We start from the raw sequence: 24,653 nt of genomic DNA on the forward strand, positions 1-24,653 counted from the left end.
TTCAGTCGGCGTTCCTCCTTAAATAGGCTAAGGGAGTGGCCAATTAGCCCCAAGCCTTACTCTCGAGGAGACCTCCTCCTGAGTACCCACTCCTGCCTTTTGGCAGCTCTGCGTGCCCGTGCATCAAGAAAAGGCTCCTCCTCTTCTTCCTCTTCACTTATGGGAGCTTCTGGAGATTCTGAAGGCCCTGGTTGAATCCCCGCCTCTGGCACCACATCTTCTCCAGCCTCCTCATTGTCCGACTCGAGTGCCAGCTGCACATGCTGTTGGCGCAGCACCACACCAGCCTCCTCGCTGTCAGAATCAGCTACTAGCTGCACTGGCCCCTGACGGGCCACAACATCGTTGCAGCATCCCCATGGTCACATGATTTACATTTGATGCTTACAATTGGTTCATATTTATAATGGTTGCAGTGTCCCGGGGTCATATGATCCCCTTTTGCGACCTTCTGTGTCAAAGGGGAAGCCAGATTCACTTAACAACCATGTTACTAACTTAAGAACTGCAGGGATTCACTTAACAAACAGGGCAAGAAAAGTCATAAAATGGGACAAAACTCAACCAATTTCTCACTGAGCAACATAAATTTGGGGCTCAATTGTGGTCGTAAGTCGGGGACTACCTGTACCAGAGAGGTCCATGAGAGTCACGTGTCCATCTCCCTTCCTGCCTCCCTCCCATTCCTGCCTCACCAATTGATGATGAACGCAGAGACTGACGATCAGAAATCAGCAAGTTTCCAGTTACAAGATACTGCAGACAGTAGATTTTATACTATAATGTCCTTAATGGTTCCTTTAGTAATATCAAGAGATACCAACACATGGTTTAATTAGACTGAGCTACCCATTTATTTAACACCAGGAAAAAAGGCCTTTCAAAATTATAGCCCTCCGTTTTTCCCCCCTAGTATAGCTTCCTCTTTTTTTTAGAAATCTGATACATGAACAATCCATTTAGTGCTTAATTTTCTTCTCTTTCGTTCATTTCCCACTCCCTCGATTTCATTTTCTTTTTTCTTTGCATATTGTGAGCCTTTTTTCCCCTTCACAATTGAAACACAGGCCTTTTTAGGATTAATCTCAGTTGGTTAACTGGGCCCCTTTGGATTATGTACAGGTAGTCCTTAACTTACATCCACAATTGGGACCAGAATTTTTGTTGTTAAGCAAGGTGGTTGTTAAGTAAATTGTGCCCATCTTTATGGCCTTTTTTGGCCATGGTTATTAAGTGAATCACTGCAGTTAAATGAATCACACAGTTTTTAAGCAAATCTGGCTTCCCTCATTGACTACGCTTGTCAGAAGCCATCCAGGGAGATCACCACTGGCAATTAAATGACCTGGGGCACTGCAACGATTCTAAATATACTAGTTGCCAAGTGCCCAAATTTTGATGATGTGATTGTGGGGATGCTGCAGGGGTCATAGGTGCAAGGACCTGTCATGGTGGACTTCTTATACATCTCTGCTTGCAACCAGACAATGGAAAATACAGAGGGGGAGGGGAATAATTCAGGGGTGGGATTTATTTATTTATTTATTTGTTTATTTATTTATTTATTTATTTATTTTATTTCTATACCGCCCTTCTCCCGAAGGACTCAGGGCGGTGTACAGCCTAATTAAAAACACAAAGACAGACAAAATTTAAAAATAATTCAAATTATTAAATAATAGGCCCAATTTATAAAACCCCAAATTTAAAATGTAAAATCCCATTTAAAACCGGATTCAGCCGGTTCGGATCAGTTCAGGCAAACTGGATGCTAATTTTACGTCTGGTTCGCCGAACTGGTAGATGCAAGCACTGGCTGGTCCTGCCCACCCTGCCCCTCCCCTCCCAGGAGTCTCCACACGGCCCATTTTGGATGTCAGGTAAGTGCAACACCCATGCAGAGGATCTGGGAGGGTGAAAAACAGGCCTCACGGAAGTTCCACAAGTCTGGAAACAGGCTCGTTTCCGGCCTCTGGAAGACCTCCGGAGCCCAGGGGAGGCTGTTTTTGCCTTCCCAGAGGCTCGAGGAAAGCTTCTGGAGCTTGAGGAGGGCAAAAATGCCCCCCCCCCGCCATGGTGCATGAGGCCGAGTAGGCCACACCCACCATGGCCACACCCACCCAGCAACTGGGCAGAGAATCGGTTGCTAAAATTTTTGAATCCCACCCTTGGAGTAATTGCAATGTACGGGGAGCTGGGAGGGAATTGAAGAATTTATGAGCAACGTCTGTGTCCTGAGAGAATTTCTACCACTTCAAGGTCAAATGCTGGGAAACTTCCAAAACGTGCAGATTGTTCCCAAAACAAACTGACTGTATATGATTGGTGGACAATGGGCGGTCCAGGGGAAAAAGGGGACTTTACTAAGCTGTTTTTTTTTGAGCAAAAACTTCAGAACTGGCTTTGCTTCTTCTGTACCTATGTGGAATTGTCAGTAAAGATATACTCTTGGAAAAACAATGCCCTAGGACCGTGATGGTGAACCTACGGCACGCGTGCCACAGGTGGCACGCAGAGCCATATCTGTGGGCACATGAGCGTTGCCCTTGCTCAACTCCAGCGCACATGTGTGTGCCGGCCAGCTGATTTTCGGGCCTTCCGGGTCCACCGGAAGTCGGGAAATGGGCCATTTCTGGCCTCCAAAGGGCCTCCAGGGGTGTGGGGAAGGCCATTTTCACCCTCCCCAGGCTCCTAGAAAGCCTCTGGAGCCTGTGGAGGGTGAAAAGTGGGCCTATCGGGCCCACGTGCCATCGTGTGCCAAAAGGGGGAGCATGGGGGGTGGAGTGCATTGAATTAAGGGTGTGGGCATGCGCGCGCGCAACCCCCCCCACTCCACCCGCTTTTGGCACGTGACAGCAAAAAGGTTAGCCATCACTGCCCTAGGAGTTTCTTTTGCTGCATGTGCCAACAGGACAGTTGATAGGACCAGAAAAAAAAGTCACTTTTTTCAGTCCTGTTGTAATGGTTGCTAAACAAAAGTTGTAAATTGAGGACTACCTGTAGTTTATTTCTATTATTGTATCACCAGCAATGCAATTAAAAGAAAACAATCAGGGCAGTTCCCACAACTTGTAAAACAGAATTAAGCAAAATCCCACATGTTAATTTACACTGATCTGAGAAAAAATGTAGTGTTTCACTAGGTTTTTTTTTAATGATTAAGATTAATGATGATTAGTCTGTTGTACCTAGAAGAGTTTGCTGCTTTCCAACTTCCTTAATCTTCTCTTTGTTGCGAGGCCTTAAGTGACACTTGGCATCTTTAATTTTAAAGCGAGCCTTCTGTTTGATGGGTGGCATTAAGATGTCTAAAGAAAGAAAAGAAATGATAATTTATTCTATATTTTTAAGAAACTAAAAGATAGCCCTGGAGAGTTTTGTAAATAAACGAGAGAAAGGTTAAACAATAATTTTGCATAACTGTTTTTAATGCTGGCATTCTGAGTAGCATCAAATTTGATGAAACCAAACATCACAGGTTTCATACTAGAATTTTTTTTACTGAGCTAGGTTAATGAAATAAAAACAATGATGAGTTGGTAATAGGAATTCTGGAAGTTTGGTAGGTAAGAAAAATGTTCTTTTTTGGAAAGCAATCAAAGGCTTATTTATTTACTTATTTACGATGTTTATACCCTAATCCCTCTCACCGCCCAGTACGCTCCCATAGAGAGGGGCTTCTCAGGGTGCCGTCAGCCAAACAGTGTCGACTGGCGGCCCCCAGGGGGAGAGCCTTTTCTGTGAGGGCACCCACCATCTGGAACGAGCTCCCCCCAGAGATACAGAAGATTCCGGATCTGCACACTTTCCGCCGTGCCCTCAAAACATTCCTGTTTCAGCAGGCCGGCCTGGCCTAACTTTCCCTTTATATTGCTTTTTGATTTTATTTTAAACTGGGATGTCTTGAATTATCTAGGACCAGAGTGTTTAGTATATTTAATTGGTTTTTTATTAACGTTTGTATTACATGTATTTTTATCGTTCGCTGTTCACCGCCCTGAGTCCCTTAGGAATAGGGCGGTATATAAATTTAATAAATAAATAAATAAATAAATAAATCCCAGTGGAATCCAGGCAGAAGATAGCAGTGCCCCAAATAAGTAGGGTTGCCAGGTGTCCACTATTTGAACGGACAGTCCACTTTTTTCACATTATGTTCACTATTTTTTTTCACAAAATAGTGGACATTTTTTTTATTCAAAACTTTGTATATTTTTTAATATTTCTCAACATTGTACTGAAATTAAAGAATTATTCCTTAAACACAAAGAATTGATCAAAGCTGCGCAGTCAAATCAAAAATACACACGACAGCAAAGTAAAATGTAATTTAATATTTTACATATTCTTATAATATATTTGATGTTTTGAATTTTAAGTAAAGTTTTGAAGTGATTATTTTAATACGTGTTAAAATGTTTGTAAGAAAATATATAATTTAATTGTAAATTTTTAAAAAATTTTTTTACTACTTAACACCCTCCCTCCCCCCCCGCTTGTCCGCTATTTTTTGGAAGCAGACCTGGCAACCCTACAAATAAGATGCATAGTCAAAGAACCCCAAAGTACCACATAGATGAAGACCGCCATGTTTCAGGACCCCAAGGGACTGAGGTTCACCAAAGCAATACAGCTTGGGCTTGCTTTTGGAATATCGACAATGTAGGCGCTACATGTACCTTCAAGGAGAAGATACAGTGGGAACTCAGGGTGCCGTCGGCTAGACAGTGTCAACTGGCGACCCCTAGAGGCAGAGCTTTCTCTGTGGGTGCTCCCACCCTCTGCAACCAACTCCCTCTGGGGCTCCGGTTGGCCCCTGACCTCCGTACCTTCCGCTGCGACTTAATGACATGGTTGTTCAGCCTGGACTGGGGGGGTTAACATGTATTTTAACACGCTTTTATTCGGATATTTTATTGTTGTGAGCCGCCCTGAGTCCTACGGAGATAGGGCGGCATATAAATAAAATAAAATAAAATAAAAAAATAAATAAACTGACCCAGGCCGTTATATAGCCCATATCACATAAACTTCATGGGGGAGGAGTTTTCAACAGGCCCTTTTAAAAGGACTGGATTAGATGGGCGGATGTCCTAACATTGATTTCTATAGGGCTGTTGTGGCCCCGCCCTCTGAGCCTGTCCCATCGGAGGAAGAAAGCTCCGAGCATGAGGAAGAGGAGTCAGCCAGGCCTCCCTCTCCAGGCCCCTCCCCTCTGGCACTGTCTCAAGTGCCGGCCGAGGGAGAGGAGACAGCTGATTCGAATCAGAGTGATGAAGAAACATCATTCCTGGACACACGCCTCCGAAGGCGTGATAAACGTTTGCAGCAGCTTAGGAGGCGTGCTAGGGATTAGAACTGAGTCACTGGACCACACCCCAGAGACTATATAATAGAGGGTAGTGGTCAAGGATCCTTGTGACGAACAAAGCAAACCCTGGATAGTCACTAAAGCCTCGTCCGGAACTGCTGAGAGAAAGATTTAAAGTGTCGGACATTTGGACTCTTGAGTATTTATCTTTCTGTTTTACTTTGAAAATAAAGTCACTTGGCAGACGGTGTGTCTATCGCTGCCAAGTGGGAGATAAGACCTGGGTGCGTTCCAAAGTGTTTCCTTAACCCTCGACTGGCTGTGTTGTGTGTGTGTGGGTACGGGGACAGATCAAGGGCTTCAAAACAGGGGTGAAATCTACTTACCTTTCCTACTGGTTCATAAGTGCACACAACGCGCGGATACTCTGCGCATGTGCAAACCCTTCTGTGCATGCGCAGAAGGTAAAAAAACAGGTTACTTCCTGGTTAAAACCAGGAAGTAATGACGATTGGGCGGGTGGGTGGAGCCTCCCGCTGCCATTGCTACCGGTTCTCCGAACCACCCTCTGCCATCGCTACCGGTTTGGCCGAACCGATCTGAACCAGTAGCATTTCACCCCTGCTTCAAAGGTAATGAGCAGAAGTCTATTGGCAACCAATTCAAGAACCCCAAAATAGGTATTATTCCACAATAGTGATATTGTCTTGCCAATAGGTTTTCATGGCTCTGTTTAGTACTTGTTTCTGGGGCATCTCTGAAAACAGTCCTATGTAAGAAAAGTTGCAACAGTCAGGTCAGATGATGGTGTGAGTTACAAAGAGGGTTATAACTGGCATACCAGCCAAAGCTGAGAGTCGAGAAGCATCCCCAAGTCACAAAACCTTTTAGCAATAGCAATAGCAATAGCACTTAGACTTATATACCGCTTCACAGTGCTTAACAGCCCTCTCTAAGCGGTTTACAGAGTCAGCATATTGCCCCGAACAATCTGGGTCCTATTTAGTTTCATAAGTGGGCCTGAATCCTGACTGAAAATGATCCAGACAGCATGTTTCCTCTAGGATTCTCTACAGCTGATTTTGCAATATTTTCTCAGCAATCTTCCTCAGGTACGGCAGGTTCGAGCGAAGGTGAAAGTTACAGATAAGGAAGGCCTCTATATGAACTCTACCCCATCTCTCTAAGTAATAGTGACTGCCTCCTCACACCCACCTAGCTACTCAAGGGACCCAGCAGGAGCATAGATCTAGCCCACAACTGACAGAATTCAAATGATCAGGGAGCCCTTTCTACTTCCTCCAGTTCCAGAAAATTAAAAGAAAACCAGGTCCTCCACAGTTGCCACCTGGTCATGATCATGGATTCTACCCAACTGTCATCCAGTCAGAACAAATATGAGCAACATTCTGCGAAGAAATCTACAAATTTTATTTGTAAACTGCTCAGAGTCAGGCAAGTGTGATGGGCGGTATATACTGTATTTTTTGCTCCATAAGATGCACTCCTGTTTTCGGCCTCCGCGCATCCCATTTTCGGCCTCCGTGCATCCCATTTTTGGCCTCCGCATGTCCCGTTTTTGGCCTCCTTTGCGGACACACGGAAGCCGAAAACAAGGTGCACGGAGGCCAAAAATGGGACGTGCAGAGGCTGAAATGGCAGAAGGGTGGGGGCCGGTGGGTGGACGGGGCTTCAGCAATATTCGCTCCATAAGATGCACAGACATTTCCATCCACTTTTGGGAGACAAAAAAGTGCATCTTATGGAGCGAAAAATACGGTACATTTGTTAAATAAATAAATTTTATCTGGTATATCTGCAGGCAGGATTCTATCCACCTTTCCACCAAAGGGTTTGGATAACTCTCAGCAAGGCCACTGAGTTAGGACCTGCAATTGAGGTTAGGGTGGAAAAGAATGGTTCCTTCACTGTGCAGGGCTAAACATTACCAGGGCTCACTTGTGTCCATGTCTGCTTTGTCACCATTGCTGCTCTAGATGTCTTTTCACTTTATTTCTTTCAGTTCCCAGTAACTTAGGAATTTCTGGGTTGGTGGCAGTCAGAGTTAGTATTCAGCCGGTTCAGACCGGTTCGCCCGAACTGGTAGCGGAAATTGTGGGTGGGCCTCCTCACCCGCCCCGGCTTTATGCCATCCTATTTAGGCATGTTTTTGAGGCCAGGCGCATGCGCAGAAGGCGCATGTGCGAGCAAAGCGCATACGTGAAAGGCCGGTCGCATATGTGGAAGGCGGGCATGCGCGAACTGGTAGTAACCCAATGTCAAATCCACCGCTGGTGGCAGTGCAACAGCCTTGCTGGAACAATCTTGTCAAGGGCTCTGGTCACCTTCGAATCCCACAGATTGACTGGGCACAAGTTATGAAATTGTTGGGGAAGCCCCCTGGTGCTTTCCGGGTAGGGCAGAGTTTCAAGTTGAGAGGAAAATCATTGCTTTGGCACACGCTGGGATGCACCTCGGGGCAACCCACTTTTTTCCACTGAATTTCACCGCAGGCACCCGCATCACCTTGAGAAAATGTGCAGCTGTTGTAAGGAGTTCATACAAGGTGACCAGCCCTTTTCTGCTAGAGCTTTTCTCTTCCTCTTCAGATTTGAAGTACTACACAGGTGTTGTGGCCCCGCCCTCTGAGCCTGTCCCATCGGAGGAAGAAAGCTCCGAGCATGAGGAAGAGGAGTCAGCCAGGCCTCCCTCTCCAGGCCCCTCCCCTCTGGCATTGTCTCAAGTGCCGGCCGAGGGAGAAGAGACAGCTGATTCAAATCAGAGTGATGAGGAAACATCATTCCTGGACGCACGCCTCCGAAGGCGTGATAAACGTTTGCAGCAGCTTAGGAGGCGTGCTAGGGATTAGAACTGAGTCACTGGACCACACCCCAGAGACTATATAATAGAGGGTAGTGGTCAAAGGATCCTTGTGACGAACAAAGCAAACCTTGGATAGTCACTAAAGCCTCGTCCGGAGCTGCTGAGAGAAAGATTTAAAGTGTCGGACATTTGGACTCTTGAGTATTTTGTCTTTCTGGTTTACTTTGAAAATAAAGTCACTTGGCAGACGGTGTGTCTATCGCTGCCAAGTGGGAGATAAGAACTGGGTGCGTTCCAAAGTGTTTCCTTAACCCTCGACTGGCTGTATGTGTGTGGGCACGGGGACAGATCAACAGGTATATTACTTTGTATTTCCTTAAAGAAGCTTTCCTTTAAAATCATATATCCAGAAGATAGAATAGGGTCATTCACCAAAATTATTAGGCTGCACTGCAGGTGTTCAAATAACTACGTCAACAAATTGCAAAGAGCATTCTTACCCATACAACCTGGAAGTGTACTGTTGCGTTTTTGTTGTGACTTGCCCTGTTGTACTGGCACTCCACAGCTTACTGAATAGCTATTTTCTGAGTCTGAACAAAACGAAAAGAGAAAGATATATCTCAGTATCATCCTTTCCTTCCACTGATTTATAGAAATATTGTTAAAATCTATTCATGTTAATTAAAGTAGTTGGGTACTAAACTGGTTCAGGGGTGAAATCTACTTACCTTCCTTATTACTTACCTGGTTAAAACCAGGAAGTAATGACACCCGGGCGGCGATCGCTACTGGATCGCCGAACCACGGGGAAAAATTGCTACCGGATCGGACGATTCGGGAGCATTTCACCCCTGAGCTGGTTTGACATCCAGATGTACCTAATCAGTTTTGTCACATGTTTAGTTGATCAAGAAAATCACAAAGGAATGAGTCATCTATATCTGTAAATAACTTTCCCCTTATAGCTGCTAGCTTTGGGATAGGATGAAGCCAGAGAAAAGCTTAGATTAACAGTTGCATAAGGGTTCTTTCTATGAGTTCTGAGACAGCAGAAAATACTGCTGTTCACACACATACACACACACACTTCCCTGCCCTGCCCTGCCAATGGTGATGTTTTTCTTCATAGGCTATAAAGCAAATTAAGAGCAGGGATTTTATTTCCTTCCCCTCCCATCAAATGTGCACCAGCCCATGAAGAAACTTCTGTCCCAGGATTGGGCTAAAGCTGGGGAATGAGTCAAGTGTTTTGCACAAGCATTTTACAAGTGCATTCAAAGACAGCCCTAGTATGGGTTGCTACTGGCTGCTACCATGTTTCCCCGAAAATAAGACCCCGTTTTAAATATTTTTGAAGAGCTTGGCCTTATTTTCGGGGAGGTCTTATTATTTTGGAGCGCGTGGAGCAGAGGTGGGTTTCAGCAGGTTCTGACCAGTTCTGGAGAACCGGTAGCGGAAATTTTGAGTAGTTCGGAGAACCGGTAGTAAAAATTCTGACTGGCCCTGCCCCCACCTATTCTCTGCCTCCTAAATCCCAGCTGATTGGGAGAAAATGGGGATTTTGCAGTAACCTTCCTCTGGAGTGGGGTGGGAATGGAGATTTTACAGTATCCTTCCCCTGCCATGCCCACCAAGCCACGCTCACCAAGCCATGCCACACCCACCAAGCCACACCCACAGAACTGGTAATAAAAATTTTTGAAACCCACCACTGGGGTGGAGCAAGATGGGGCTCCTTTTGCCGTCTTACCTGATTTCCAGCTGTTTCCCTAACCCTAACCAGAGGAAATGGCGGGGACTGACTATGCATGTGTTTAAATATTTTCGGGGGATCTTATTTTTTTGGGGGGGGGGCAGTGGTGGGATTCGGCCAGTTCGCACCTCTTCGGCAGAACCGAAGTGTTAACTTTCTGAGCAGTTCTGATTGTTGGAAGAAATTATTAGGGCAGAGAACCGGTTGTTAAATTACTTGAATCCCACCACTGGGGGGGGGGTATTTTAGCGCATGCACTCAAAAGCCGATTGGGCTTATTATCCAGGGAGGTCTTATATTCGGGGAAACACAGTAGTTGGGATGCTTTTGACTATGATTTCTGGAACAGAGCAAACTAAGTTCATTGTTCAGTGGATATCAGCTGCTCACATGGCCAATCAGCTGTTGCCACATGACCAGAGAAGAATTTGGGGAGGTACCAAGAATTATCCCTCCTGCCTGTATATATCAGTCAGAGAACTTAGCAATAGAGGAGAAAAGTCTTGTTTGAAAAAAGCTGGCATGTTCTCTGCCCAAGGTTTGAAGGTAAGGATTTGCTTTTAAATGGCCAAAAGGTCCCTTCTAATTCAATCTGGTAAAGCCATTTGACAGGGACCATGATTGAATGCTCAGTGAAAGACCTTAAAGGGCAATCACAATGCTCAACTTTTTTGAACAATAATCTAATTATTATTAATAGCTTACAAAAAGTTTTACTGAATATTCTTCCCATTGATCTTGTCTCCAACTATATTTACAAAGTATTTCTTTGAACAGTACTAACTAAAATGTATTTTAACTCACTTTTAATGCCACTGTGTGGCCAAAAGTCAAGAATACAATGTCAACTCACAAAGCATCCCTGGCCTGCTCTCGAGTTGCCATAGGCCAGGGGGGATGGGAAACTGGCGAAACTGCACAGCAGCCAAAACCAGATGCACATTCCACGCTTATCTCCTTCAAGGCTGTATCCCAGGGAAACCTACAATGGTCGAAAGGGAGTGACCTCTACTACTCTTGAAATTGCTCCGTCGGTGAATGTAATTGATGACATACCCGGGGGAGGGGGGAGGGGGGAACAGGGTCATAATTGAAGTGTAAATTATGTAGGGTCAGAGCTGGCTTCACTTGAGAACGTGCCGACATGAAGCTCCTAATAAATGACTGGATTTCTTTTGGTCACGGTTAGGGCCTCCGTCAGAACCCTGACATACAGCTAGTATGTATGTTGCATGTAAAAATGGGTGGAGCTTCAATTGCATCGTTGTGACACCATCTTGACCTTTTTCAATATACCTTAAAGACATCTCTGTGTGATTTATTTATGGACCAGGTGAGAAATGCTTTTAGATACCAACCTGGAACGAAAAGGGTGTTGGATGGACAGAATAAGAAACAGTTCTCAATTCCTCCTGATTTGCTACAGAGCAACTGAGCTTTGGGAACTGGATTGGCACCAGGCAAACATTTCACCATCTCTGAGGAAAAAAAAGCAGGAAGGAAGTGACTAATTCAGAAGACTGAAGGATCTTGCAGTCAACTTCATTTTGCTTCCAAATGGGTGAACAGGGGAAACATGTGAGCCAGGCTGAAACAAACGGAATATGTCCTATGAGCATAACCCAAAATGTAAATAAATAAATAAAAAATCCAAGCATCTAGTTTATGGGTGTCAAACTTGCCGTGTCACGTCAATGTCACGTGACGTATCATAATGTTTTTTTGCCTTCGCGGAGCTGGGGTGGGCGTGGCCTGCACATAATGCATCCGGCCCGTGGGCTGCCAGTTTGACACCCGTGGCTCTGGTTCATGGGATTCCTTTTAAAGAAGTTGCTAGGATGTATCTACGTAGCCAGAATGAAAGGTAAGTGCACTTCGACACTGCTACTAGTTGCAACTTTTCCTGAAGAAGCATATCCCATTATCCCTCATCCTTTTCACTTATGGGTTAGATTGCTTCAATTTCCTATATAGAATAGAATAGAATAGAATGGAATGGAATGGAATAACAGAGTTGGAAGGGACCTTAGAGGTCTTCTAGTCCAACCCCCTGCTCAGGCAGGAAGCCTGATACCATTTCAGACAAATGGTTGTCCAATCTCTTCTTAAAAACTTCCAGTGTTGGAGCATTCACAATTTCTGGAACCAAGTTCTGGAAGTTAATTGTTCTAACTGTCAGGAAATTTCTCCTTAGTTCTAAGTTGCTTCTCTCCTTGATTAGTTTCCACCGATTGCTTCTTGTCCAGCCCTCAGGTGCTTTGGAGAATAGCTTGACTCCCTCTTCTTTGTGGCAGACCTGAGATATTGGAACACTGCTATCATGTCTCCCCTAGTCCTTCTTTTCATTAAACTAGACATACCCAATTCCAAGAAATACAATGTCAACTTGCAAAGCATCCCTGATCTGCTCTCAAATTGCCATAGGCCGGGGGGGGGGGGATGGGAAACTGACAAAACTGCACAGCAGCCAAATCCAAATGCATGACTAAATGCCGAAGGCGCATGGAGCGCTGTTACCTTCCCACCAAAGTGGTCCCTATTTTTCTACTTGCATTTTTTACATGCTTTCGAACTGCAAGGTTGGCAGAAGCTGGGACAAGTAACGGGATCTCACTCCATTACATGGTGCTAGGGATTCGAACCGCTGAACTGCCGACCTTCTGATCGACAAGCTCAGTGTCTTAGCCACTGAGCCACCACATCCTTATTCAGTTTATAACCTTCACATTACAAAAAGTGAAAGAATGGAAAATGTCTATTACATAGTGTTACTTACCAACACAATCTTTTTTATTCCAGTGTAATTTTCTCCCAGGTGGACATAAACATTCATAAGTTCCCACAGTATTAAGGCATCCAGAATCACAGCTTCCATTGTTGATGCTACATTCATCTACATCTAAAAATATATTTAAATTAAATAGCATTGCCTTGTAAGGATTTGTTTTCATTTGCTTGAACAATATCTAAGAAGTACTACGTTGTATTTTAATATTTAATAATACTAAATGCAATATTTCATATCAATGTCCACTGTTTCTAAAAAAACCGAATCAAAATCTCCAGAACTAGTATTTGGGTAGCAGACAACCTGGAAATCCTGGAAAGAGTATAGACTAGACTGGTGTTTTTCAACCTTGGCAGCTTGAAAAATTCTTTAATTTTCAAGTTCTGGGACTTCAACTCCCAGAACTCCCAGAAAAGCATGCTGGTTGGGGAATCCTGGGAATTGAAGTCCACATATCTTCAAAGCTGCCAAGTTTGAGCAACATTACACCAGAGGTGGGTTTCAGCAGGTTCTGACCAGTTCTGGAGAACCGATAGCGGAAATTTTGAGTAGTTCGGAGAACCGGTAGTAAAAATTCTGACTGGCCCCGCCCCCATCTATTCTCTGCCTCCCAAGTCCCAGCTGATCAGGACGAAATGGGGATTTTGCAGTAACCTTCCCCTGCCACACCCACCAAGCCATGCCCATCAAGCAATGCCATGCCCACCAAGCCACACCCACAGAACCGGTAGTAAAATATTTTGAAACCCACCACTGCATTACACTACTAGGATATAAAGTAAAAAAAAAACAAAACACCCCAAAAATCTCACCATAGAAGATTGCCGAGCACTTCTATATTGTTGTCAAGAACAATTGCAAATTGTTGCAAGAAAATTACTATATTGTTGTCAAGAAAATTGTTGTCAAGAAAATCAGCAAAATAAATGGCTACCTATAGTTCAGTTTAATAGTTGCAGTTCTTTCTTTACAAGTGACTCCTATACTATGCCGTCTTGTCAATAACCGTTTCATCGTTTAGTTCATTTAGTGTTTTTAAGATTCTTTGCCCACTTCAAAATCTGCCCTGTTGTTAATGCAATTTTGACAACATTGCTTTTATCAAAACATTTCATACAAAAAGAATAAAAAAGAGTCAATCTTCCAACCTCCACAATGTGTCATTCCATATAATGTGTAACCGTTGTGACATAAGCATTCAAAACTTCCTGGATAATTGATGCAGGTATGGTCACAGGTCCTTTCAAATGAACATTCGTCTATATCTTGATTTGAAAAAAGGGAGAGAGGAAGTAGTGTAAGAAATTGTAAATTTAACCAACACACCAGTGGTGAGTTGCCCCCGGTTCGCACCGGTTCTATAGAACTGGTAGTAAAAAACCGGCGGGAGGCCCCGCCCACCGACCCTGGCGTCATCAAAACGCTTCTGCGCATGTGCAAAAGAGCACACCCATGTGCGAGCGAAGCAAGTGCGCACACGCGGCCCCACTGCGAACCGGTAGTAAAGGTAAGTAGAACCCACCCCTGCAACACACATATTGAAAATATCCATGTTTCTTAATATCCTGTCATAAATCATGGTTAATACCTGTCAAGCTATGACTAAAAGATACAAGCTTTGATTTTCTATGTGTCTTCCACGTGGAACAAATTGTCTACATGAAATGGCATACATTTCTATATTTTTTTTCTCAGAGATTATTTCCATTAAAACGTCACTTAAGGCAGCTGCTGAGTAAATAGAAAGAGGACCAAACTGATGTTTTAAATATGAGTTGAAATGTCATATTCAGCTGTAGTGTTCAGTTTGACCACAGAGAGTCACCACTGAATCTCTATCTTGTATCACACCAGAAATTAACTTTGCAACCTGGGACCTCAGTTTCATTAAATTTATTTTTCGATGGTTTAACAAGAAAATAGCCCTCCCTAATAGTTACACTTTTAAAAATTCATGATGCTTATAGTTGTATATAATGTTCTTTTACTAAGTGCTCAAAATGTTTCACACCCATTCTCATTCCTGAGATACTTAAAGCAACAGATAATTTGGATATATTACTATGCGCAGTTCCCCTTTGGGGAAGATTCCATAGTCACTTTGGGAGGTGCTTTTCAATTTGCATTGAAACGTTCTGAGCAAAGAAAGTGCAATTTGAGAGAATATGAAAAAGAAATCTTTGATTCTGATTTGAAGTTTATAAAAATAGATGAAGGCATGGACGAGCAACCTAAGGACGGTGGTGGCTCATAGCTTCCAAATCTCTACTTTGTAACCATCAGATTGAAGAAAATGGGGGGGGGGGATGATATCTTGACACTTTTTTTTTCTCATTATGCTTAAATGTGCTAATCTTTCCCTAAATATAGTGAGGGGGAAAAAAAGAAGTCCTTAGCTTTACCCACCTGCAGGGGTGGGCTGCTGGGGGTTCGGGAGAATCTCTAGCTAAGATTCTGTGCAGTTCGGAGAACCCCCAAATCCCACTCCTGGCTGCCCCTGCCCACCCCGCCCTGCCCCTCCCAGGAGTCCCCATGCGGCCTGCATTTTGGGTGCAGGGCATGCGTGGAGGTTCGGGGAGGGTGAAAAACAGGCCTACCGGAAGTTCGGGAAGGCCAGAAACAGGCCCATTTCTGGCCTCCAGAGGGCCTCCAGAGCTTGGGGAGGCCGTTTTCATCCTCCAGGAGCCTGGGAAGAGCAAAAACGCCTCCCCCCCGGCCGTGGTGCAGGAGGCTGACTAGGCCATGTCCACCCAGCAACCGGGCAGAGAACCCCTTGCTAAAATTTTTGAAGCCCACCCCTGCCCACCTGTGTTAATCACCCCAACCAGACTTGTATCACTGGCTAACTACCTGTATCACCTTCTCCCCCCAAATGTCAGGTGCATTGAAAGATAGCCTGATGCTAATAATGACTTAATCTCTATTTCTAAACAGAATGCCCAAAACATATGAGAAGAACTGGTTATTAACTGTTTCTTTGAGAAGCCATCTGTAAATATATACATATGGAATCTATGCCTATATGAATCCCCATTCAGATGAGAGGTTTTTTTTTTCTTTCTAATGATATTTTCCCAAATTCTATGGCAGCTTATTTGAAGTCAGAGCCACTCCAGATTGAACTGGCAAAATTCAACTTCACCCTTCCTACCCCACTCAATTCCCGTATCTCTGCTGGACCATGGGAAGCCAAATGTAGTTCCTAGAGAGGCTCAATTTTGTGGGGCCACCCTAGGACATTTTTCTGATCTTGAAAGTCAGCCCTCTCTCAGTCCTATTTACGCAACACAGTTGATAGGTGGAGGGGATTAATGTGAGTCTGAAACAAGGGCATTTGGGGATTAAAATTATACCCGCCCCCCCCCCAAAAAAAAACAATTCTCTTGTTCCTTTGGTTTTGGTGTTCACATAATATGCCCTTGGGTACTTATATTCTTCTGATCCTGAGAATATTAAAGAAGAACGACTTAAAAACAATCAAAACCATTTTATGTACTCCAAAGCAATCCTTTTTTTCCCCTAGATAATCCTGGCTTTATTTTCCTTTCTTTTAGGCGTTAGATGCCTACAACTTTATAAACTCTTTTCTTTGAGTATTAGTAAAACCTGCTGCTAGGCTGCCTCCACATTTTCTGCAATCTTTCTCTCTAGACTCTCCAGTCTGTTGTGGAATTCAGCACTTTGTATAGAAAAGAGAAAGGTATTTCCCTATCTTAAAGTCTACAGGGGGAAAAAACCAAACATATTATGAGATAAAGAAAGAACTCTAGAATTTATCCAGGATTCATTCTCTTCATCAACCTCTGATTTCAACCATTTGTTTGATTCATGCAGGAACTGGGCTTTGAAAAGTCGCAATAGATCCTCTAATTCTTAATCCTATTCAGTATTGGCAAGCAAAGGTTGCAAGGAGGATGAGAGGATGCACTGCACACAAATCCTCAGACTAATGTTGGGCAGTTGTACTTTTGCTTGTAGTGTTTCACTTATTTTGAACAAAATGAAATTGAGTAACATGTCTTTTCTAATATAGGAAGTATATGGCTATAGTGAAAAAAGGCGAAGCTCAAATATTTGTTGTAAGCATCCAGAATTGCTTAAAATGGGTGGCCATATTTTTACATACATATGTACGTACGTACATATGTACCTAGTATATACATACATACTATTGCATGAAGGCGAATAGAATAGAATAGAATAGAATAGAATAGAATAGAATAGAATAGAATAGAATAGAATAGAATAGAATTCTTTATTGGCCATGTGTGATTGGACACACAAGGAATTTGTCTTTGGTGTATATGCTCCCAGTGTAAATAAGGAGAATAAAATACATTCATCGAGAGTAAAAAGATACAACACTTAGTGATAGTCAAGGTTACTAATAAGCTATCAAATCGTACTAGGAAACAAATAAAAACAATATAATTGAAAGATACAAGCAACATGGTTATAGTAATAAGTGGGAAAAGATAGATACTAGTAAGGAAGAGAAGAACAATAGTAATACAGTCTTAGTAAATTATTTGACAGTGTTGTGGGAATTAGTTGTTAAGCAGAGTGATGGCATTCGGGAAAAAACTGTCCTTGTGTCTAGTTGTCTTGATGTGCAGTGCCCTATAGCGTCTTTTTCAAGGTAGAAGTTGAAACAATTTATGTCTAGGATAATTGTGGTTTCGGGATAATTTATGTCCAAGAAATTGTGGTTTCACGGAATCTAAGACAGGTTGAGACAGGTTCTGTTAAAGCATTTAGACCAGGGGTGTCAAACTCGATTTCTTGGAGGGCCGCATAAGGGTTATGTTTGACCTTGGGGGGCCAGGTGGGTGTGGCCAGGTTGGGCATGGCCAGTTCAATGTCAGTTGTGTGTGGGGCATCTGTGGTGGCCTAGGTGGGGCTGGGTGGGGATCCTCCTGCAGCCCTCTCCAAGCCAAAACAGAGCTCCATTTTTGCTGGCAGAGGCACCATGGGCCGGTCCTTTGCTATTTCCAGGGCAGTCCCGCAGGCCAGATTTAAACATCCAGCGAGCCAGATCCGTCTCATGGGCCTTGAGTTTGACACTCCAGATTTAGATTCTACATTTTACAAATTCCAAAACACATTATTGTGTTACTCTGAATCAGCTGAATCAAGGGATCATCTCAACATCCATTTGGATTTATTCTTATTGTTAACATGACTGTCTTGTTTTTACTGGCTTTTAAGGAGAAATTGATTTTGTCTTCCCCATTAGAAAGCAACAGTCTTATGTGGAAATACTTCAGGGAAGTGTTTGTGCAATACTCCTTAATCTCTTAATAATCGTTTTAATAGTTTTAACATTAGTTTTAAATAAACGAGATAACACAAAGTAATGAATAAGCAGTTTTTCATTATTAAAGACCTGAAGCCACTACTACCGGTATCCATGCTAAAATGTCCCCAAAGCCCATCCTCCTGGGATTCTTCAAACTTCCCTCAGGTGTGAGAACAAAAAGACACAAGCAGGTATACAGGTAGTCCTTGGCTTATGACCACAATTGAACCCAAAATTTCCGTTGCTAAGCAAGAAAGTTAAGTGAGTTTTGCCCCATTTTATGACATTTCTGGCCACAGTTGTTAAGTGAATCACTGCAATTGTTTTTCTCAATACTGCTTTTTCTTAGTAACTCAAAATTCCTTTCTAGTGAGAAGTGGAGTCCTGTCTTTGCTGAATTGTTATCTGTTTCTCATCTTTCATTCAAAAGTCAGAATGAAAAAAAGATGTTAGGCTTAAATTAGCCTCTACCACTCTTAATCACTCACTAAACTGTTAACATAGTTAAACGGTTAACTAGAACCCTGCTGTCTAGTTTTTCTTATGTTTGCTGTCCTGGATGTCAAATCCATTTCAGTCATCTCTGAATATAGCTAACCAGAGGTGGGGAAAAAGCTTAAGTATCAAATCAACCTTGAAAGGCAGAAATGTAATTCCAAAGTCTTCTTATGGTTAGAACAAAATTATTGAGACATATCAAAATATTCATGTCTTCAAAAGGGTTTGAGGAGCAGAAGATTTGCGAGACCTAAGACCAGGAATAGTAAATAAGCATGGCAGACTGGATCAGTGGCAGATGGGTGAAAAAAAATTGCATATATTCCAGACGGATTATACTTTCTAAAATATTTAACGATTTAGATAAATCATCCTGCTGTCAACCCTGAAGCTGTCCTGACCGAAGCCATTTTGTCTGCTTCAGTATTGCCACATTGGAGCTGAGGGTCAGGGAGAGGGGATTGGAGATAGAGGGATTTTTGTAGCCAAAACAAAATACTTTCTCTTGGGAACCAAGGACATTCTCACACCTGGTCGGATGAAGGTGGAGTGATGCTACCCGGTTGCCAGACTGCACCGTGATTGGACCATGTGACTGATTGTTTTGAGAAAGTAGAAAAGCTTTCACTTTTAATGAGGTGAAAACAGGCGAGTTTCAGAGTCGGTTTTCACCAGATATGTGCCAATATATTTCCAATAAAAGTAATATTTGAGGAACTTGAGTGCCTCGAAGTTTTGCTTGCAATGGATTTATTACTTGGAACCCTGACACCTGCTTTGTCTATGAAACTAGTTTGTTTTCCAATGTATGCAAAGTTAGTTCTGTTTTATAGGTTACCTTGGGAGAGTTTGATATTGAGAAGAGGCATACTTTTAAATAAATAGCCCTCTATATTTAAGGAGCAATCCCAGGAGGGCTACACCAGATCTATGCCCTGTGTGCTTTGAGTCTGGAAGCAGAGTGTTATAAATTCAAGAAATGTATTTTCCATTAAATAGAATGTAAATAAACAATAGCACTTCACAGGAAATAACAACATACATTGTATTTTAACAAAAGTTAATTAAAACTTTCTAATTCTAATTGGGGTGATTAAAAAGCCAAAAAAAAAACCTTGGCACAAGTATTTCAGTAACACTGAAAAATGTTTTTCCCTCTAGCTATTTGAAAAACAAAAACCTTGTTAAAAAAAAGTTATAACCTAAGCCTTGATGAGTAACCTCAAACCACTCTTGCCTCTTCTACTGAAAACAAACAATAGCACATTTTGCCAGTCAAGGAAGAAAGGAAATATGGTGATTTATACTTTACTGGTTGCTTGATCTCTATCAGCTTTTCTTCTTTCCTCCTTCCCTCCATTGTACGCCAATTATCCTTCTGGAAATCATGACAAGACTAAATCCATAAATCACTTGCTTCTGCTAGTAAGATACTAACAGTACAGTTTTGATCAGTCAGCGCTAAGCATATATCCCACAGCAAGAATAACATTTGTTATTCATCAACATAGCATATTGTAATAATGACAATCTATGCAGAGATTTCTAGATCTTTCTTGGCCTTTTCGCAGCCAAACTCCAAGGGCCAGATGAGGGCATTTCCAAAGAAGGGGAGTGAGCTCAGAATGGACTTTTTTCCTGTGCATTGCTCCTCTCTGGAGTCTTAGCAGCATGACCGGGCTGTTTGAACAACTGCCTGTTCTTAGATACAGGGAGCATGATAAAACCTTCATGACACTTTTCTATTTTAGGCATGAAAGCCTTTTTGGAGAAGAAAATAAATATTTTCTGCATGAAGAGATATTTCAAACAAATCAGACAAATAAAATCCTTGGTTGCTTCTCACAGGCTTCTCTGTGTTTTAAAATAGGAGCATCTTAGGTCTATTGACTCTTTGATCACACATATTTAGCATCCATAACTTCTCCACGATATCTGTTAAGTTTATACATATAAAGATTTTAAAAACAATTAAAAACTACCATCTTTAGCTCTGTACACATAAATATTATTCACTGGATGAAAGGAGAAGCCTTTCAGTTGCCAGTGTCACCTTCTCGTCTATAGTATTTTCATTTCTTGACTAATCCCTCAATCCCCTATACAGTAGTGGCCAAAATTGTGGAAACCTTTTGGGAAGAGTATATTTTCTAAAACTAGCTACTGTGTTTTCCCGAAAATAAGACCCTGTTTTATATTTTTTTGAACCCGGAAATAAGTGCTTGGCCTTATTTTCGGGGAGGTCTTATTATTTTGGGGTGTGTGAAGCAAAACGGGCCTCCTCTTACCTGATTTCCAGCTCTGTCTCACTAACCCTAACCAGGGGAAATGGCAGGGACCGGCTGTGCATGCGGTTAAATATTTTCGGATAAGGCTTATTTTCAGGGGAGGGTTTATTTTTTGGGGGGGAAGGGCTTATTTTTGGGGGAGACTTATTTTTGGGATAACACGGTAATAACACCACTTTTTTGGGGGAGTAGTACCATAAAATTATATATCAATGGAAAGATAAGTTTGCATCAGAGGTGGGTTTCAGCAGGTTCTGACCAGTTCTGGAGAACCGGTAGCGGAAATTTTGAGTAGTTCGGCGAAATGGTAAATACCACCTCTGACTGGCCCCACCCCCATCTATTCTCTGCCTCTCGAGTCCCAGCTGATCGGGAGGAAATGGGAATTTTGCAGTAACCTTCCCCTGGAGTCAGGTGGGAATGGAGATTTTACAGTATCCTTCCCCTGCCATGCCCACCAAGCCATACCCACAGAACCGGTGGTAAAAAAGTTTGAAACCCATCACTGGTTTGCATGTGCTATATTTTGCAAGTGTGCGTTGTGATGTTTGTTTTTCTGAACGTGACATCTGGCATGGGTATTTTATGCTTGACAGGAACGTATATAAGTTTAACATTTATAAATTACATCCTTTGCTACTGATATTCAGGTTTCAGCCTTGGTCTTCAGCCTACTTTTCTTTGATATACTTTCCACAAAATGGATAACGGGAGTATAATATGGGAGTTATTGTGACATATCAACTGCTTTTATTTCAAATAGTTTTATTAAGAAGTCAGTACAAACTACAGAAAAATACAAACAAAAAGTTAGGAAAAAAGTTACAAGAAAAATTAAGAAAGGGTGTGTGTGAGTAAAAGTAAAAAAAGAAAAGAAAGACAGAAAAAAAGAATAAGAATAAGAATAAGAATAAGAATAAGAAAAAGAAAAAGAAAAAGAAAAAGAAAAAGAAAAAGAAAAAGAAAAAGAAAAAGAAAAAAGAAGTAATTTCCCCCTTCATCCCTTCAGGTAGAAATAATTTTACTAATCACCATTAATTAAAAAAAACTCACTTCCTGTATGTCTTGAACTTATGACTGGTTACTTAGCCATCATTCAGAGTTACAATGGACACTAAAAAAGCTATTCATGACCTGGATTTGAAGTTCCAACAACTGCCCCTGCAATCACAGGACTGCGTCATCAACTGGCCCTCTTTTACAGCTATTTGCGGTATCCTATGGCCATGTGACCATAATATGCAATGTTTTTTTTTCTGGAAACCTGTTTCTGGCAAAAAATGCCCCATAACACACAATGGGTTTGCTTAAGCTGTTTGCTTAACAGCTTAATGACTGTGGTGTTCACTTGGCAACCACCGCAAAAAAAGATTTGAGCATAGTCACGTGATGACCTGTTTAATGACCATCATGATTTACAACCATAATTATGGGTTCAATTATGGTCATGTTGAGGACTACCTATAATCTCTCTTCTGCCCATAGCTCATCTCTTAGGTAAAGAAAACAACTCCAAATGCTATGTCAATCAATCCTTGTCAGCATAATCCAGTAATGGCAACAACTTTCTTCTTTTAACCCTGGTCAAATAAACCAATTTTAAACCTTTCCCGACATTTTAGAATTCTTCTTTAAGCCCTTAAAAAAATCCTAGATTTTTTTTGATCGTATGAGTTTCAAAGGGAAAATCCTTCAGAACTTTACCAAGTTTCTTTCAGAACAATAAGTAAAATATACGTCCATGGAGATTCTCAGTCTCCAGGTCAGGATTATCCCAAAGGTGCTTGTTTTTTTTTTTTCTCAAGAGGCAACTGGACTTTCTGTTTTTTCTTTGAAGACATTTCACTTCTCATCCAAGAAGCTTCTTCAGCTCTGACTGGATGGTGAGGAATGGAAGGATTTATACTCCTTGCAGAGAGCTGGTCATTTGCATTCTTTTAGCGAGTCGTTGAGGCCACCTGGAGGCTTATCAAGAAGGCTCCACACCCATTTGCACTACACAGGTGACCCTGATGACATAGATAAATCTCCAGGTAGCCTCAGCGACTGTTGTGGCCCGCCAGCGGCCTGCGCAGATTGTTGCTGATCCCGATGACGAGGAGGCTGTTGTGGTGTCGCGCCAGCAGCCTGTGCAGCCGGCGCTCGAGTCGGACAGCGAGGAGGCTGAAGAAGATGTGGTGCCAGAGGCAGGGATTCAGCCAAGGCCTTCAGAACCTCCAGAGGCTCCTTTAAGTGCAGAGGATGAAGTGGAGGAGCCTCTTCTCAATGCACGGGCACGCAGAGCTGCCAAAAGGCAGGAGTGGTTACTCAGGAGGAGGTCTCCTTGAGAGTAAGGCTTGGGGCTAATTGGCCACTCTCTTAGCGTATTTAAGTTTGCACGCAGCTTCTAAAAAGCTGCAGGAAACAACGCATGTTCGCTCGATGATCATTGAAATCTGGATTTTCTTTGCAAACCTTGCTTCTGGGCTTTTTGCCAACTCTCGTAAGACTTTATCTTTCTGTGGAATTTCTGGCAGGTTGTTAAGGACGTTTTAGTTAACAGCCTGCATTTGTAAAAAAACTACGTTTGGAAGTAAATTAAGTTTGGTTCATAGTTTTGTGTGTGCTGCATTCTCTGAGATCCGTAGCTGGGGCAAAACAGCGACTCTCTAAAAGAATGCAAATGATCAGCTGTCTGCAAGCAGTATAAATCCTTCCATTCCCCACTATCCAGTCAGAGCTGAAGAAGCTTCTTGGATGAGAAGTGAAACGTCTTTTTAAAAAAAAACCCAAAAGTCCAATTACCTCTTGAAAAAAGTACCTTTGGGACAAGTAAAATTTATCCTTTTGTTTGTAATTTCTAAAAAAAATTCCTTCCATTTTCTTTTTCCTCTGGTTCTAGTGTCTAGCCTTCAAGGTCTCCTTATTAAAAAAGACAAAACAAAAAACCAGGAACATTTTGATGGGCACTCATTGCCCTCACTATGTAAGAAGAAAGGAATTAAGATTTAATTTAAGCAATTACCTTGGCAGGTCCTTTCATCCGTTAGTAATTTGTAGCCCTTTTGGCAGCTGCATTCAAAGCTTCCCACTGTGTTCCTGCAGAAGTGATCGCAGCCTCCATTGTTCATCAGACATTCATCTATATCTGTCAGAAACAGCAGGTGAAGAAACCAGAATAAGAGATCAGCCTTGTATTTTCTAAGAGAAATTACCTAGGAATATTATATATCATCCTAAATTGGGGGGAGGACAGGAAAATTTCATTTGAGTGAAGATTCCCATATCTGCCCAGAGTGGAAGAAAAACAAAACAAAACATTTTAACAGACCAGAAGATTTATGCCAAAAAAACAAACAAACAAAAAAAAAAAACCCAGCTCAATATAAACCTTTTCCCAAGGTGCAAGTAAGATGGAAAATATATTGAGGAAAGCAAATAAACTGCAGTTGTGCAATCACATTCCATTTATGCAAAGACTGCTTCAGCCTATACAGTGTGTTCATGAGTCTTACAGAGTTAAAATTCTTCAGTCAATATATATTTAAACCAGTGGTGGGTTACTCCCGGTTCTGTCCGGTTCTTGCGAACCGGCAGTAAAAGCGGCGGGAGGCTCCGCCCACCCACCCAAATGTCATAATGGACGATCTGCGCATGCGCAGAAATGTACAAGCGTGGACGAGCAAAGCAAGTGCTCCCATTGAGAACCGGTAGTAAAGGTAAGTAGAACCCACCCCTGATTTGAACCTTCTATCAACATCTTCCACTTCAAGATGTTTCTACCCCTTTAGTGTGGAATGCATTCTACAAAATCTTCCCTAGTTACTTGGAAACTTTTTCTCTCCATGATTCCATGATTTAATCTTGATTCTTTCATGTCTGTTCACTGTTCTGTCCAAACTATGCACCTT

At 42.3% G+C, this 24,653-nt stretch overlaps 1 protein-coding gene across 4 annotated transcripts in view; it reads right to left on the reverse strand.

Moving 5' to 3' along the window:
• Positions 1-24,653, reverse strand: part of SCUBE1 (signal peptide, CUB domain and EGF like domain containing 1) — a 204,677-nt gene that overhangs the window by 18,253 nt on the left and 161,771 nt on the right. For all 4 annotated transcript variants that reach the window (XM_034442031.3, XM_034442030.3, XM_087874275.1 and 1 more), the window contains 6 exons: positions 23,768-23,890; positions 13,827-13,943; positions 12,667-12,789; positions 11,249-11,368; positions 8,635-8,727; positions 3,189-3,308 (listed from right to left, as the gene is read on the reverse strand). In XM_034442031.3, the coding sequence (XP_034297922.2) occupies positions 3,189-3,308; positions 8,635-8,727; positions 11,249-11,368; positions 12,667-12,789; positions 13,827-13,943; positions 23,768-23,890 (696 nt within the window). The remainder of the gene's footprint in view (positions 1-3,188; positions 3,309-8,634; positions 8,728-11,248; positions 11,369-12,666; positions 12,790-13,826; positions 13,944-23,767; positions 23,891-24,653) is intronic.

This window comes from Pantherophis guttatus, chromosome 7 (assembly GCF_059756535.1).
Source record: "Pantherophis guttatus breed Tessera chromosome 7, ASM5975653v1, whole genome shotgun sequence".
In the NCBI taxonomy this organism is placed as follows: domain Eukaryota; kingdom Metazoa; phylum Chordata; class Lepidosauria; order Squamata; family Colubridae; genus Pantherophis; species Pantherophis guttatus.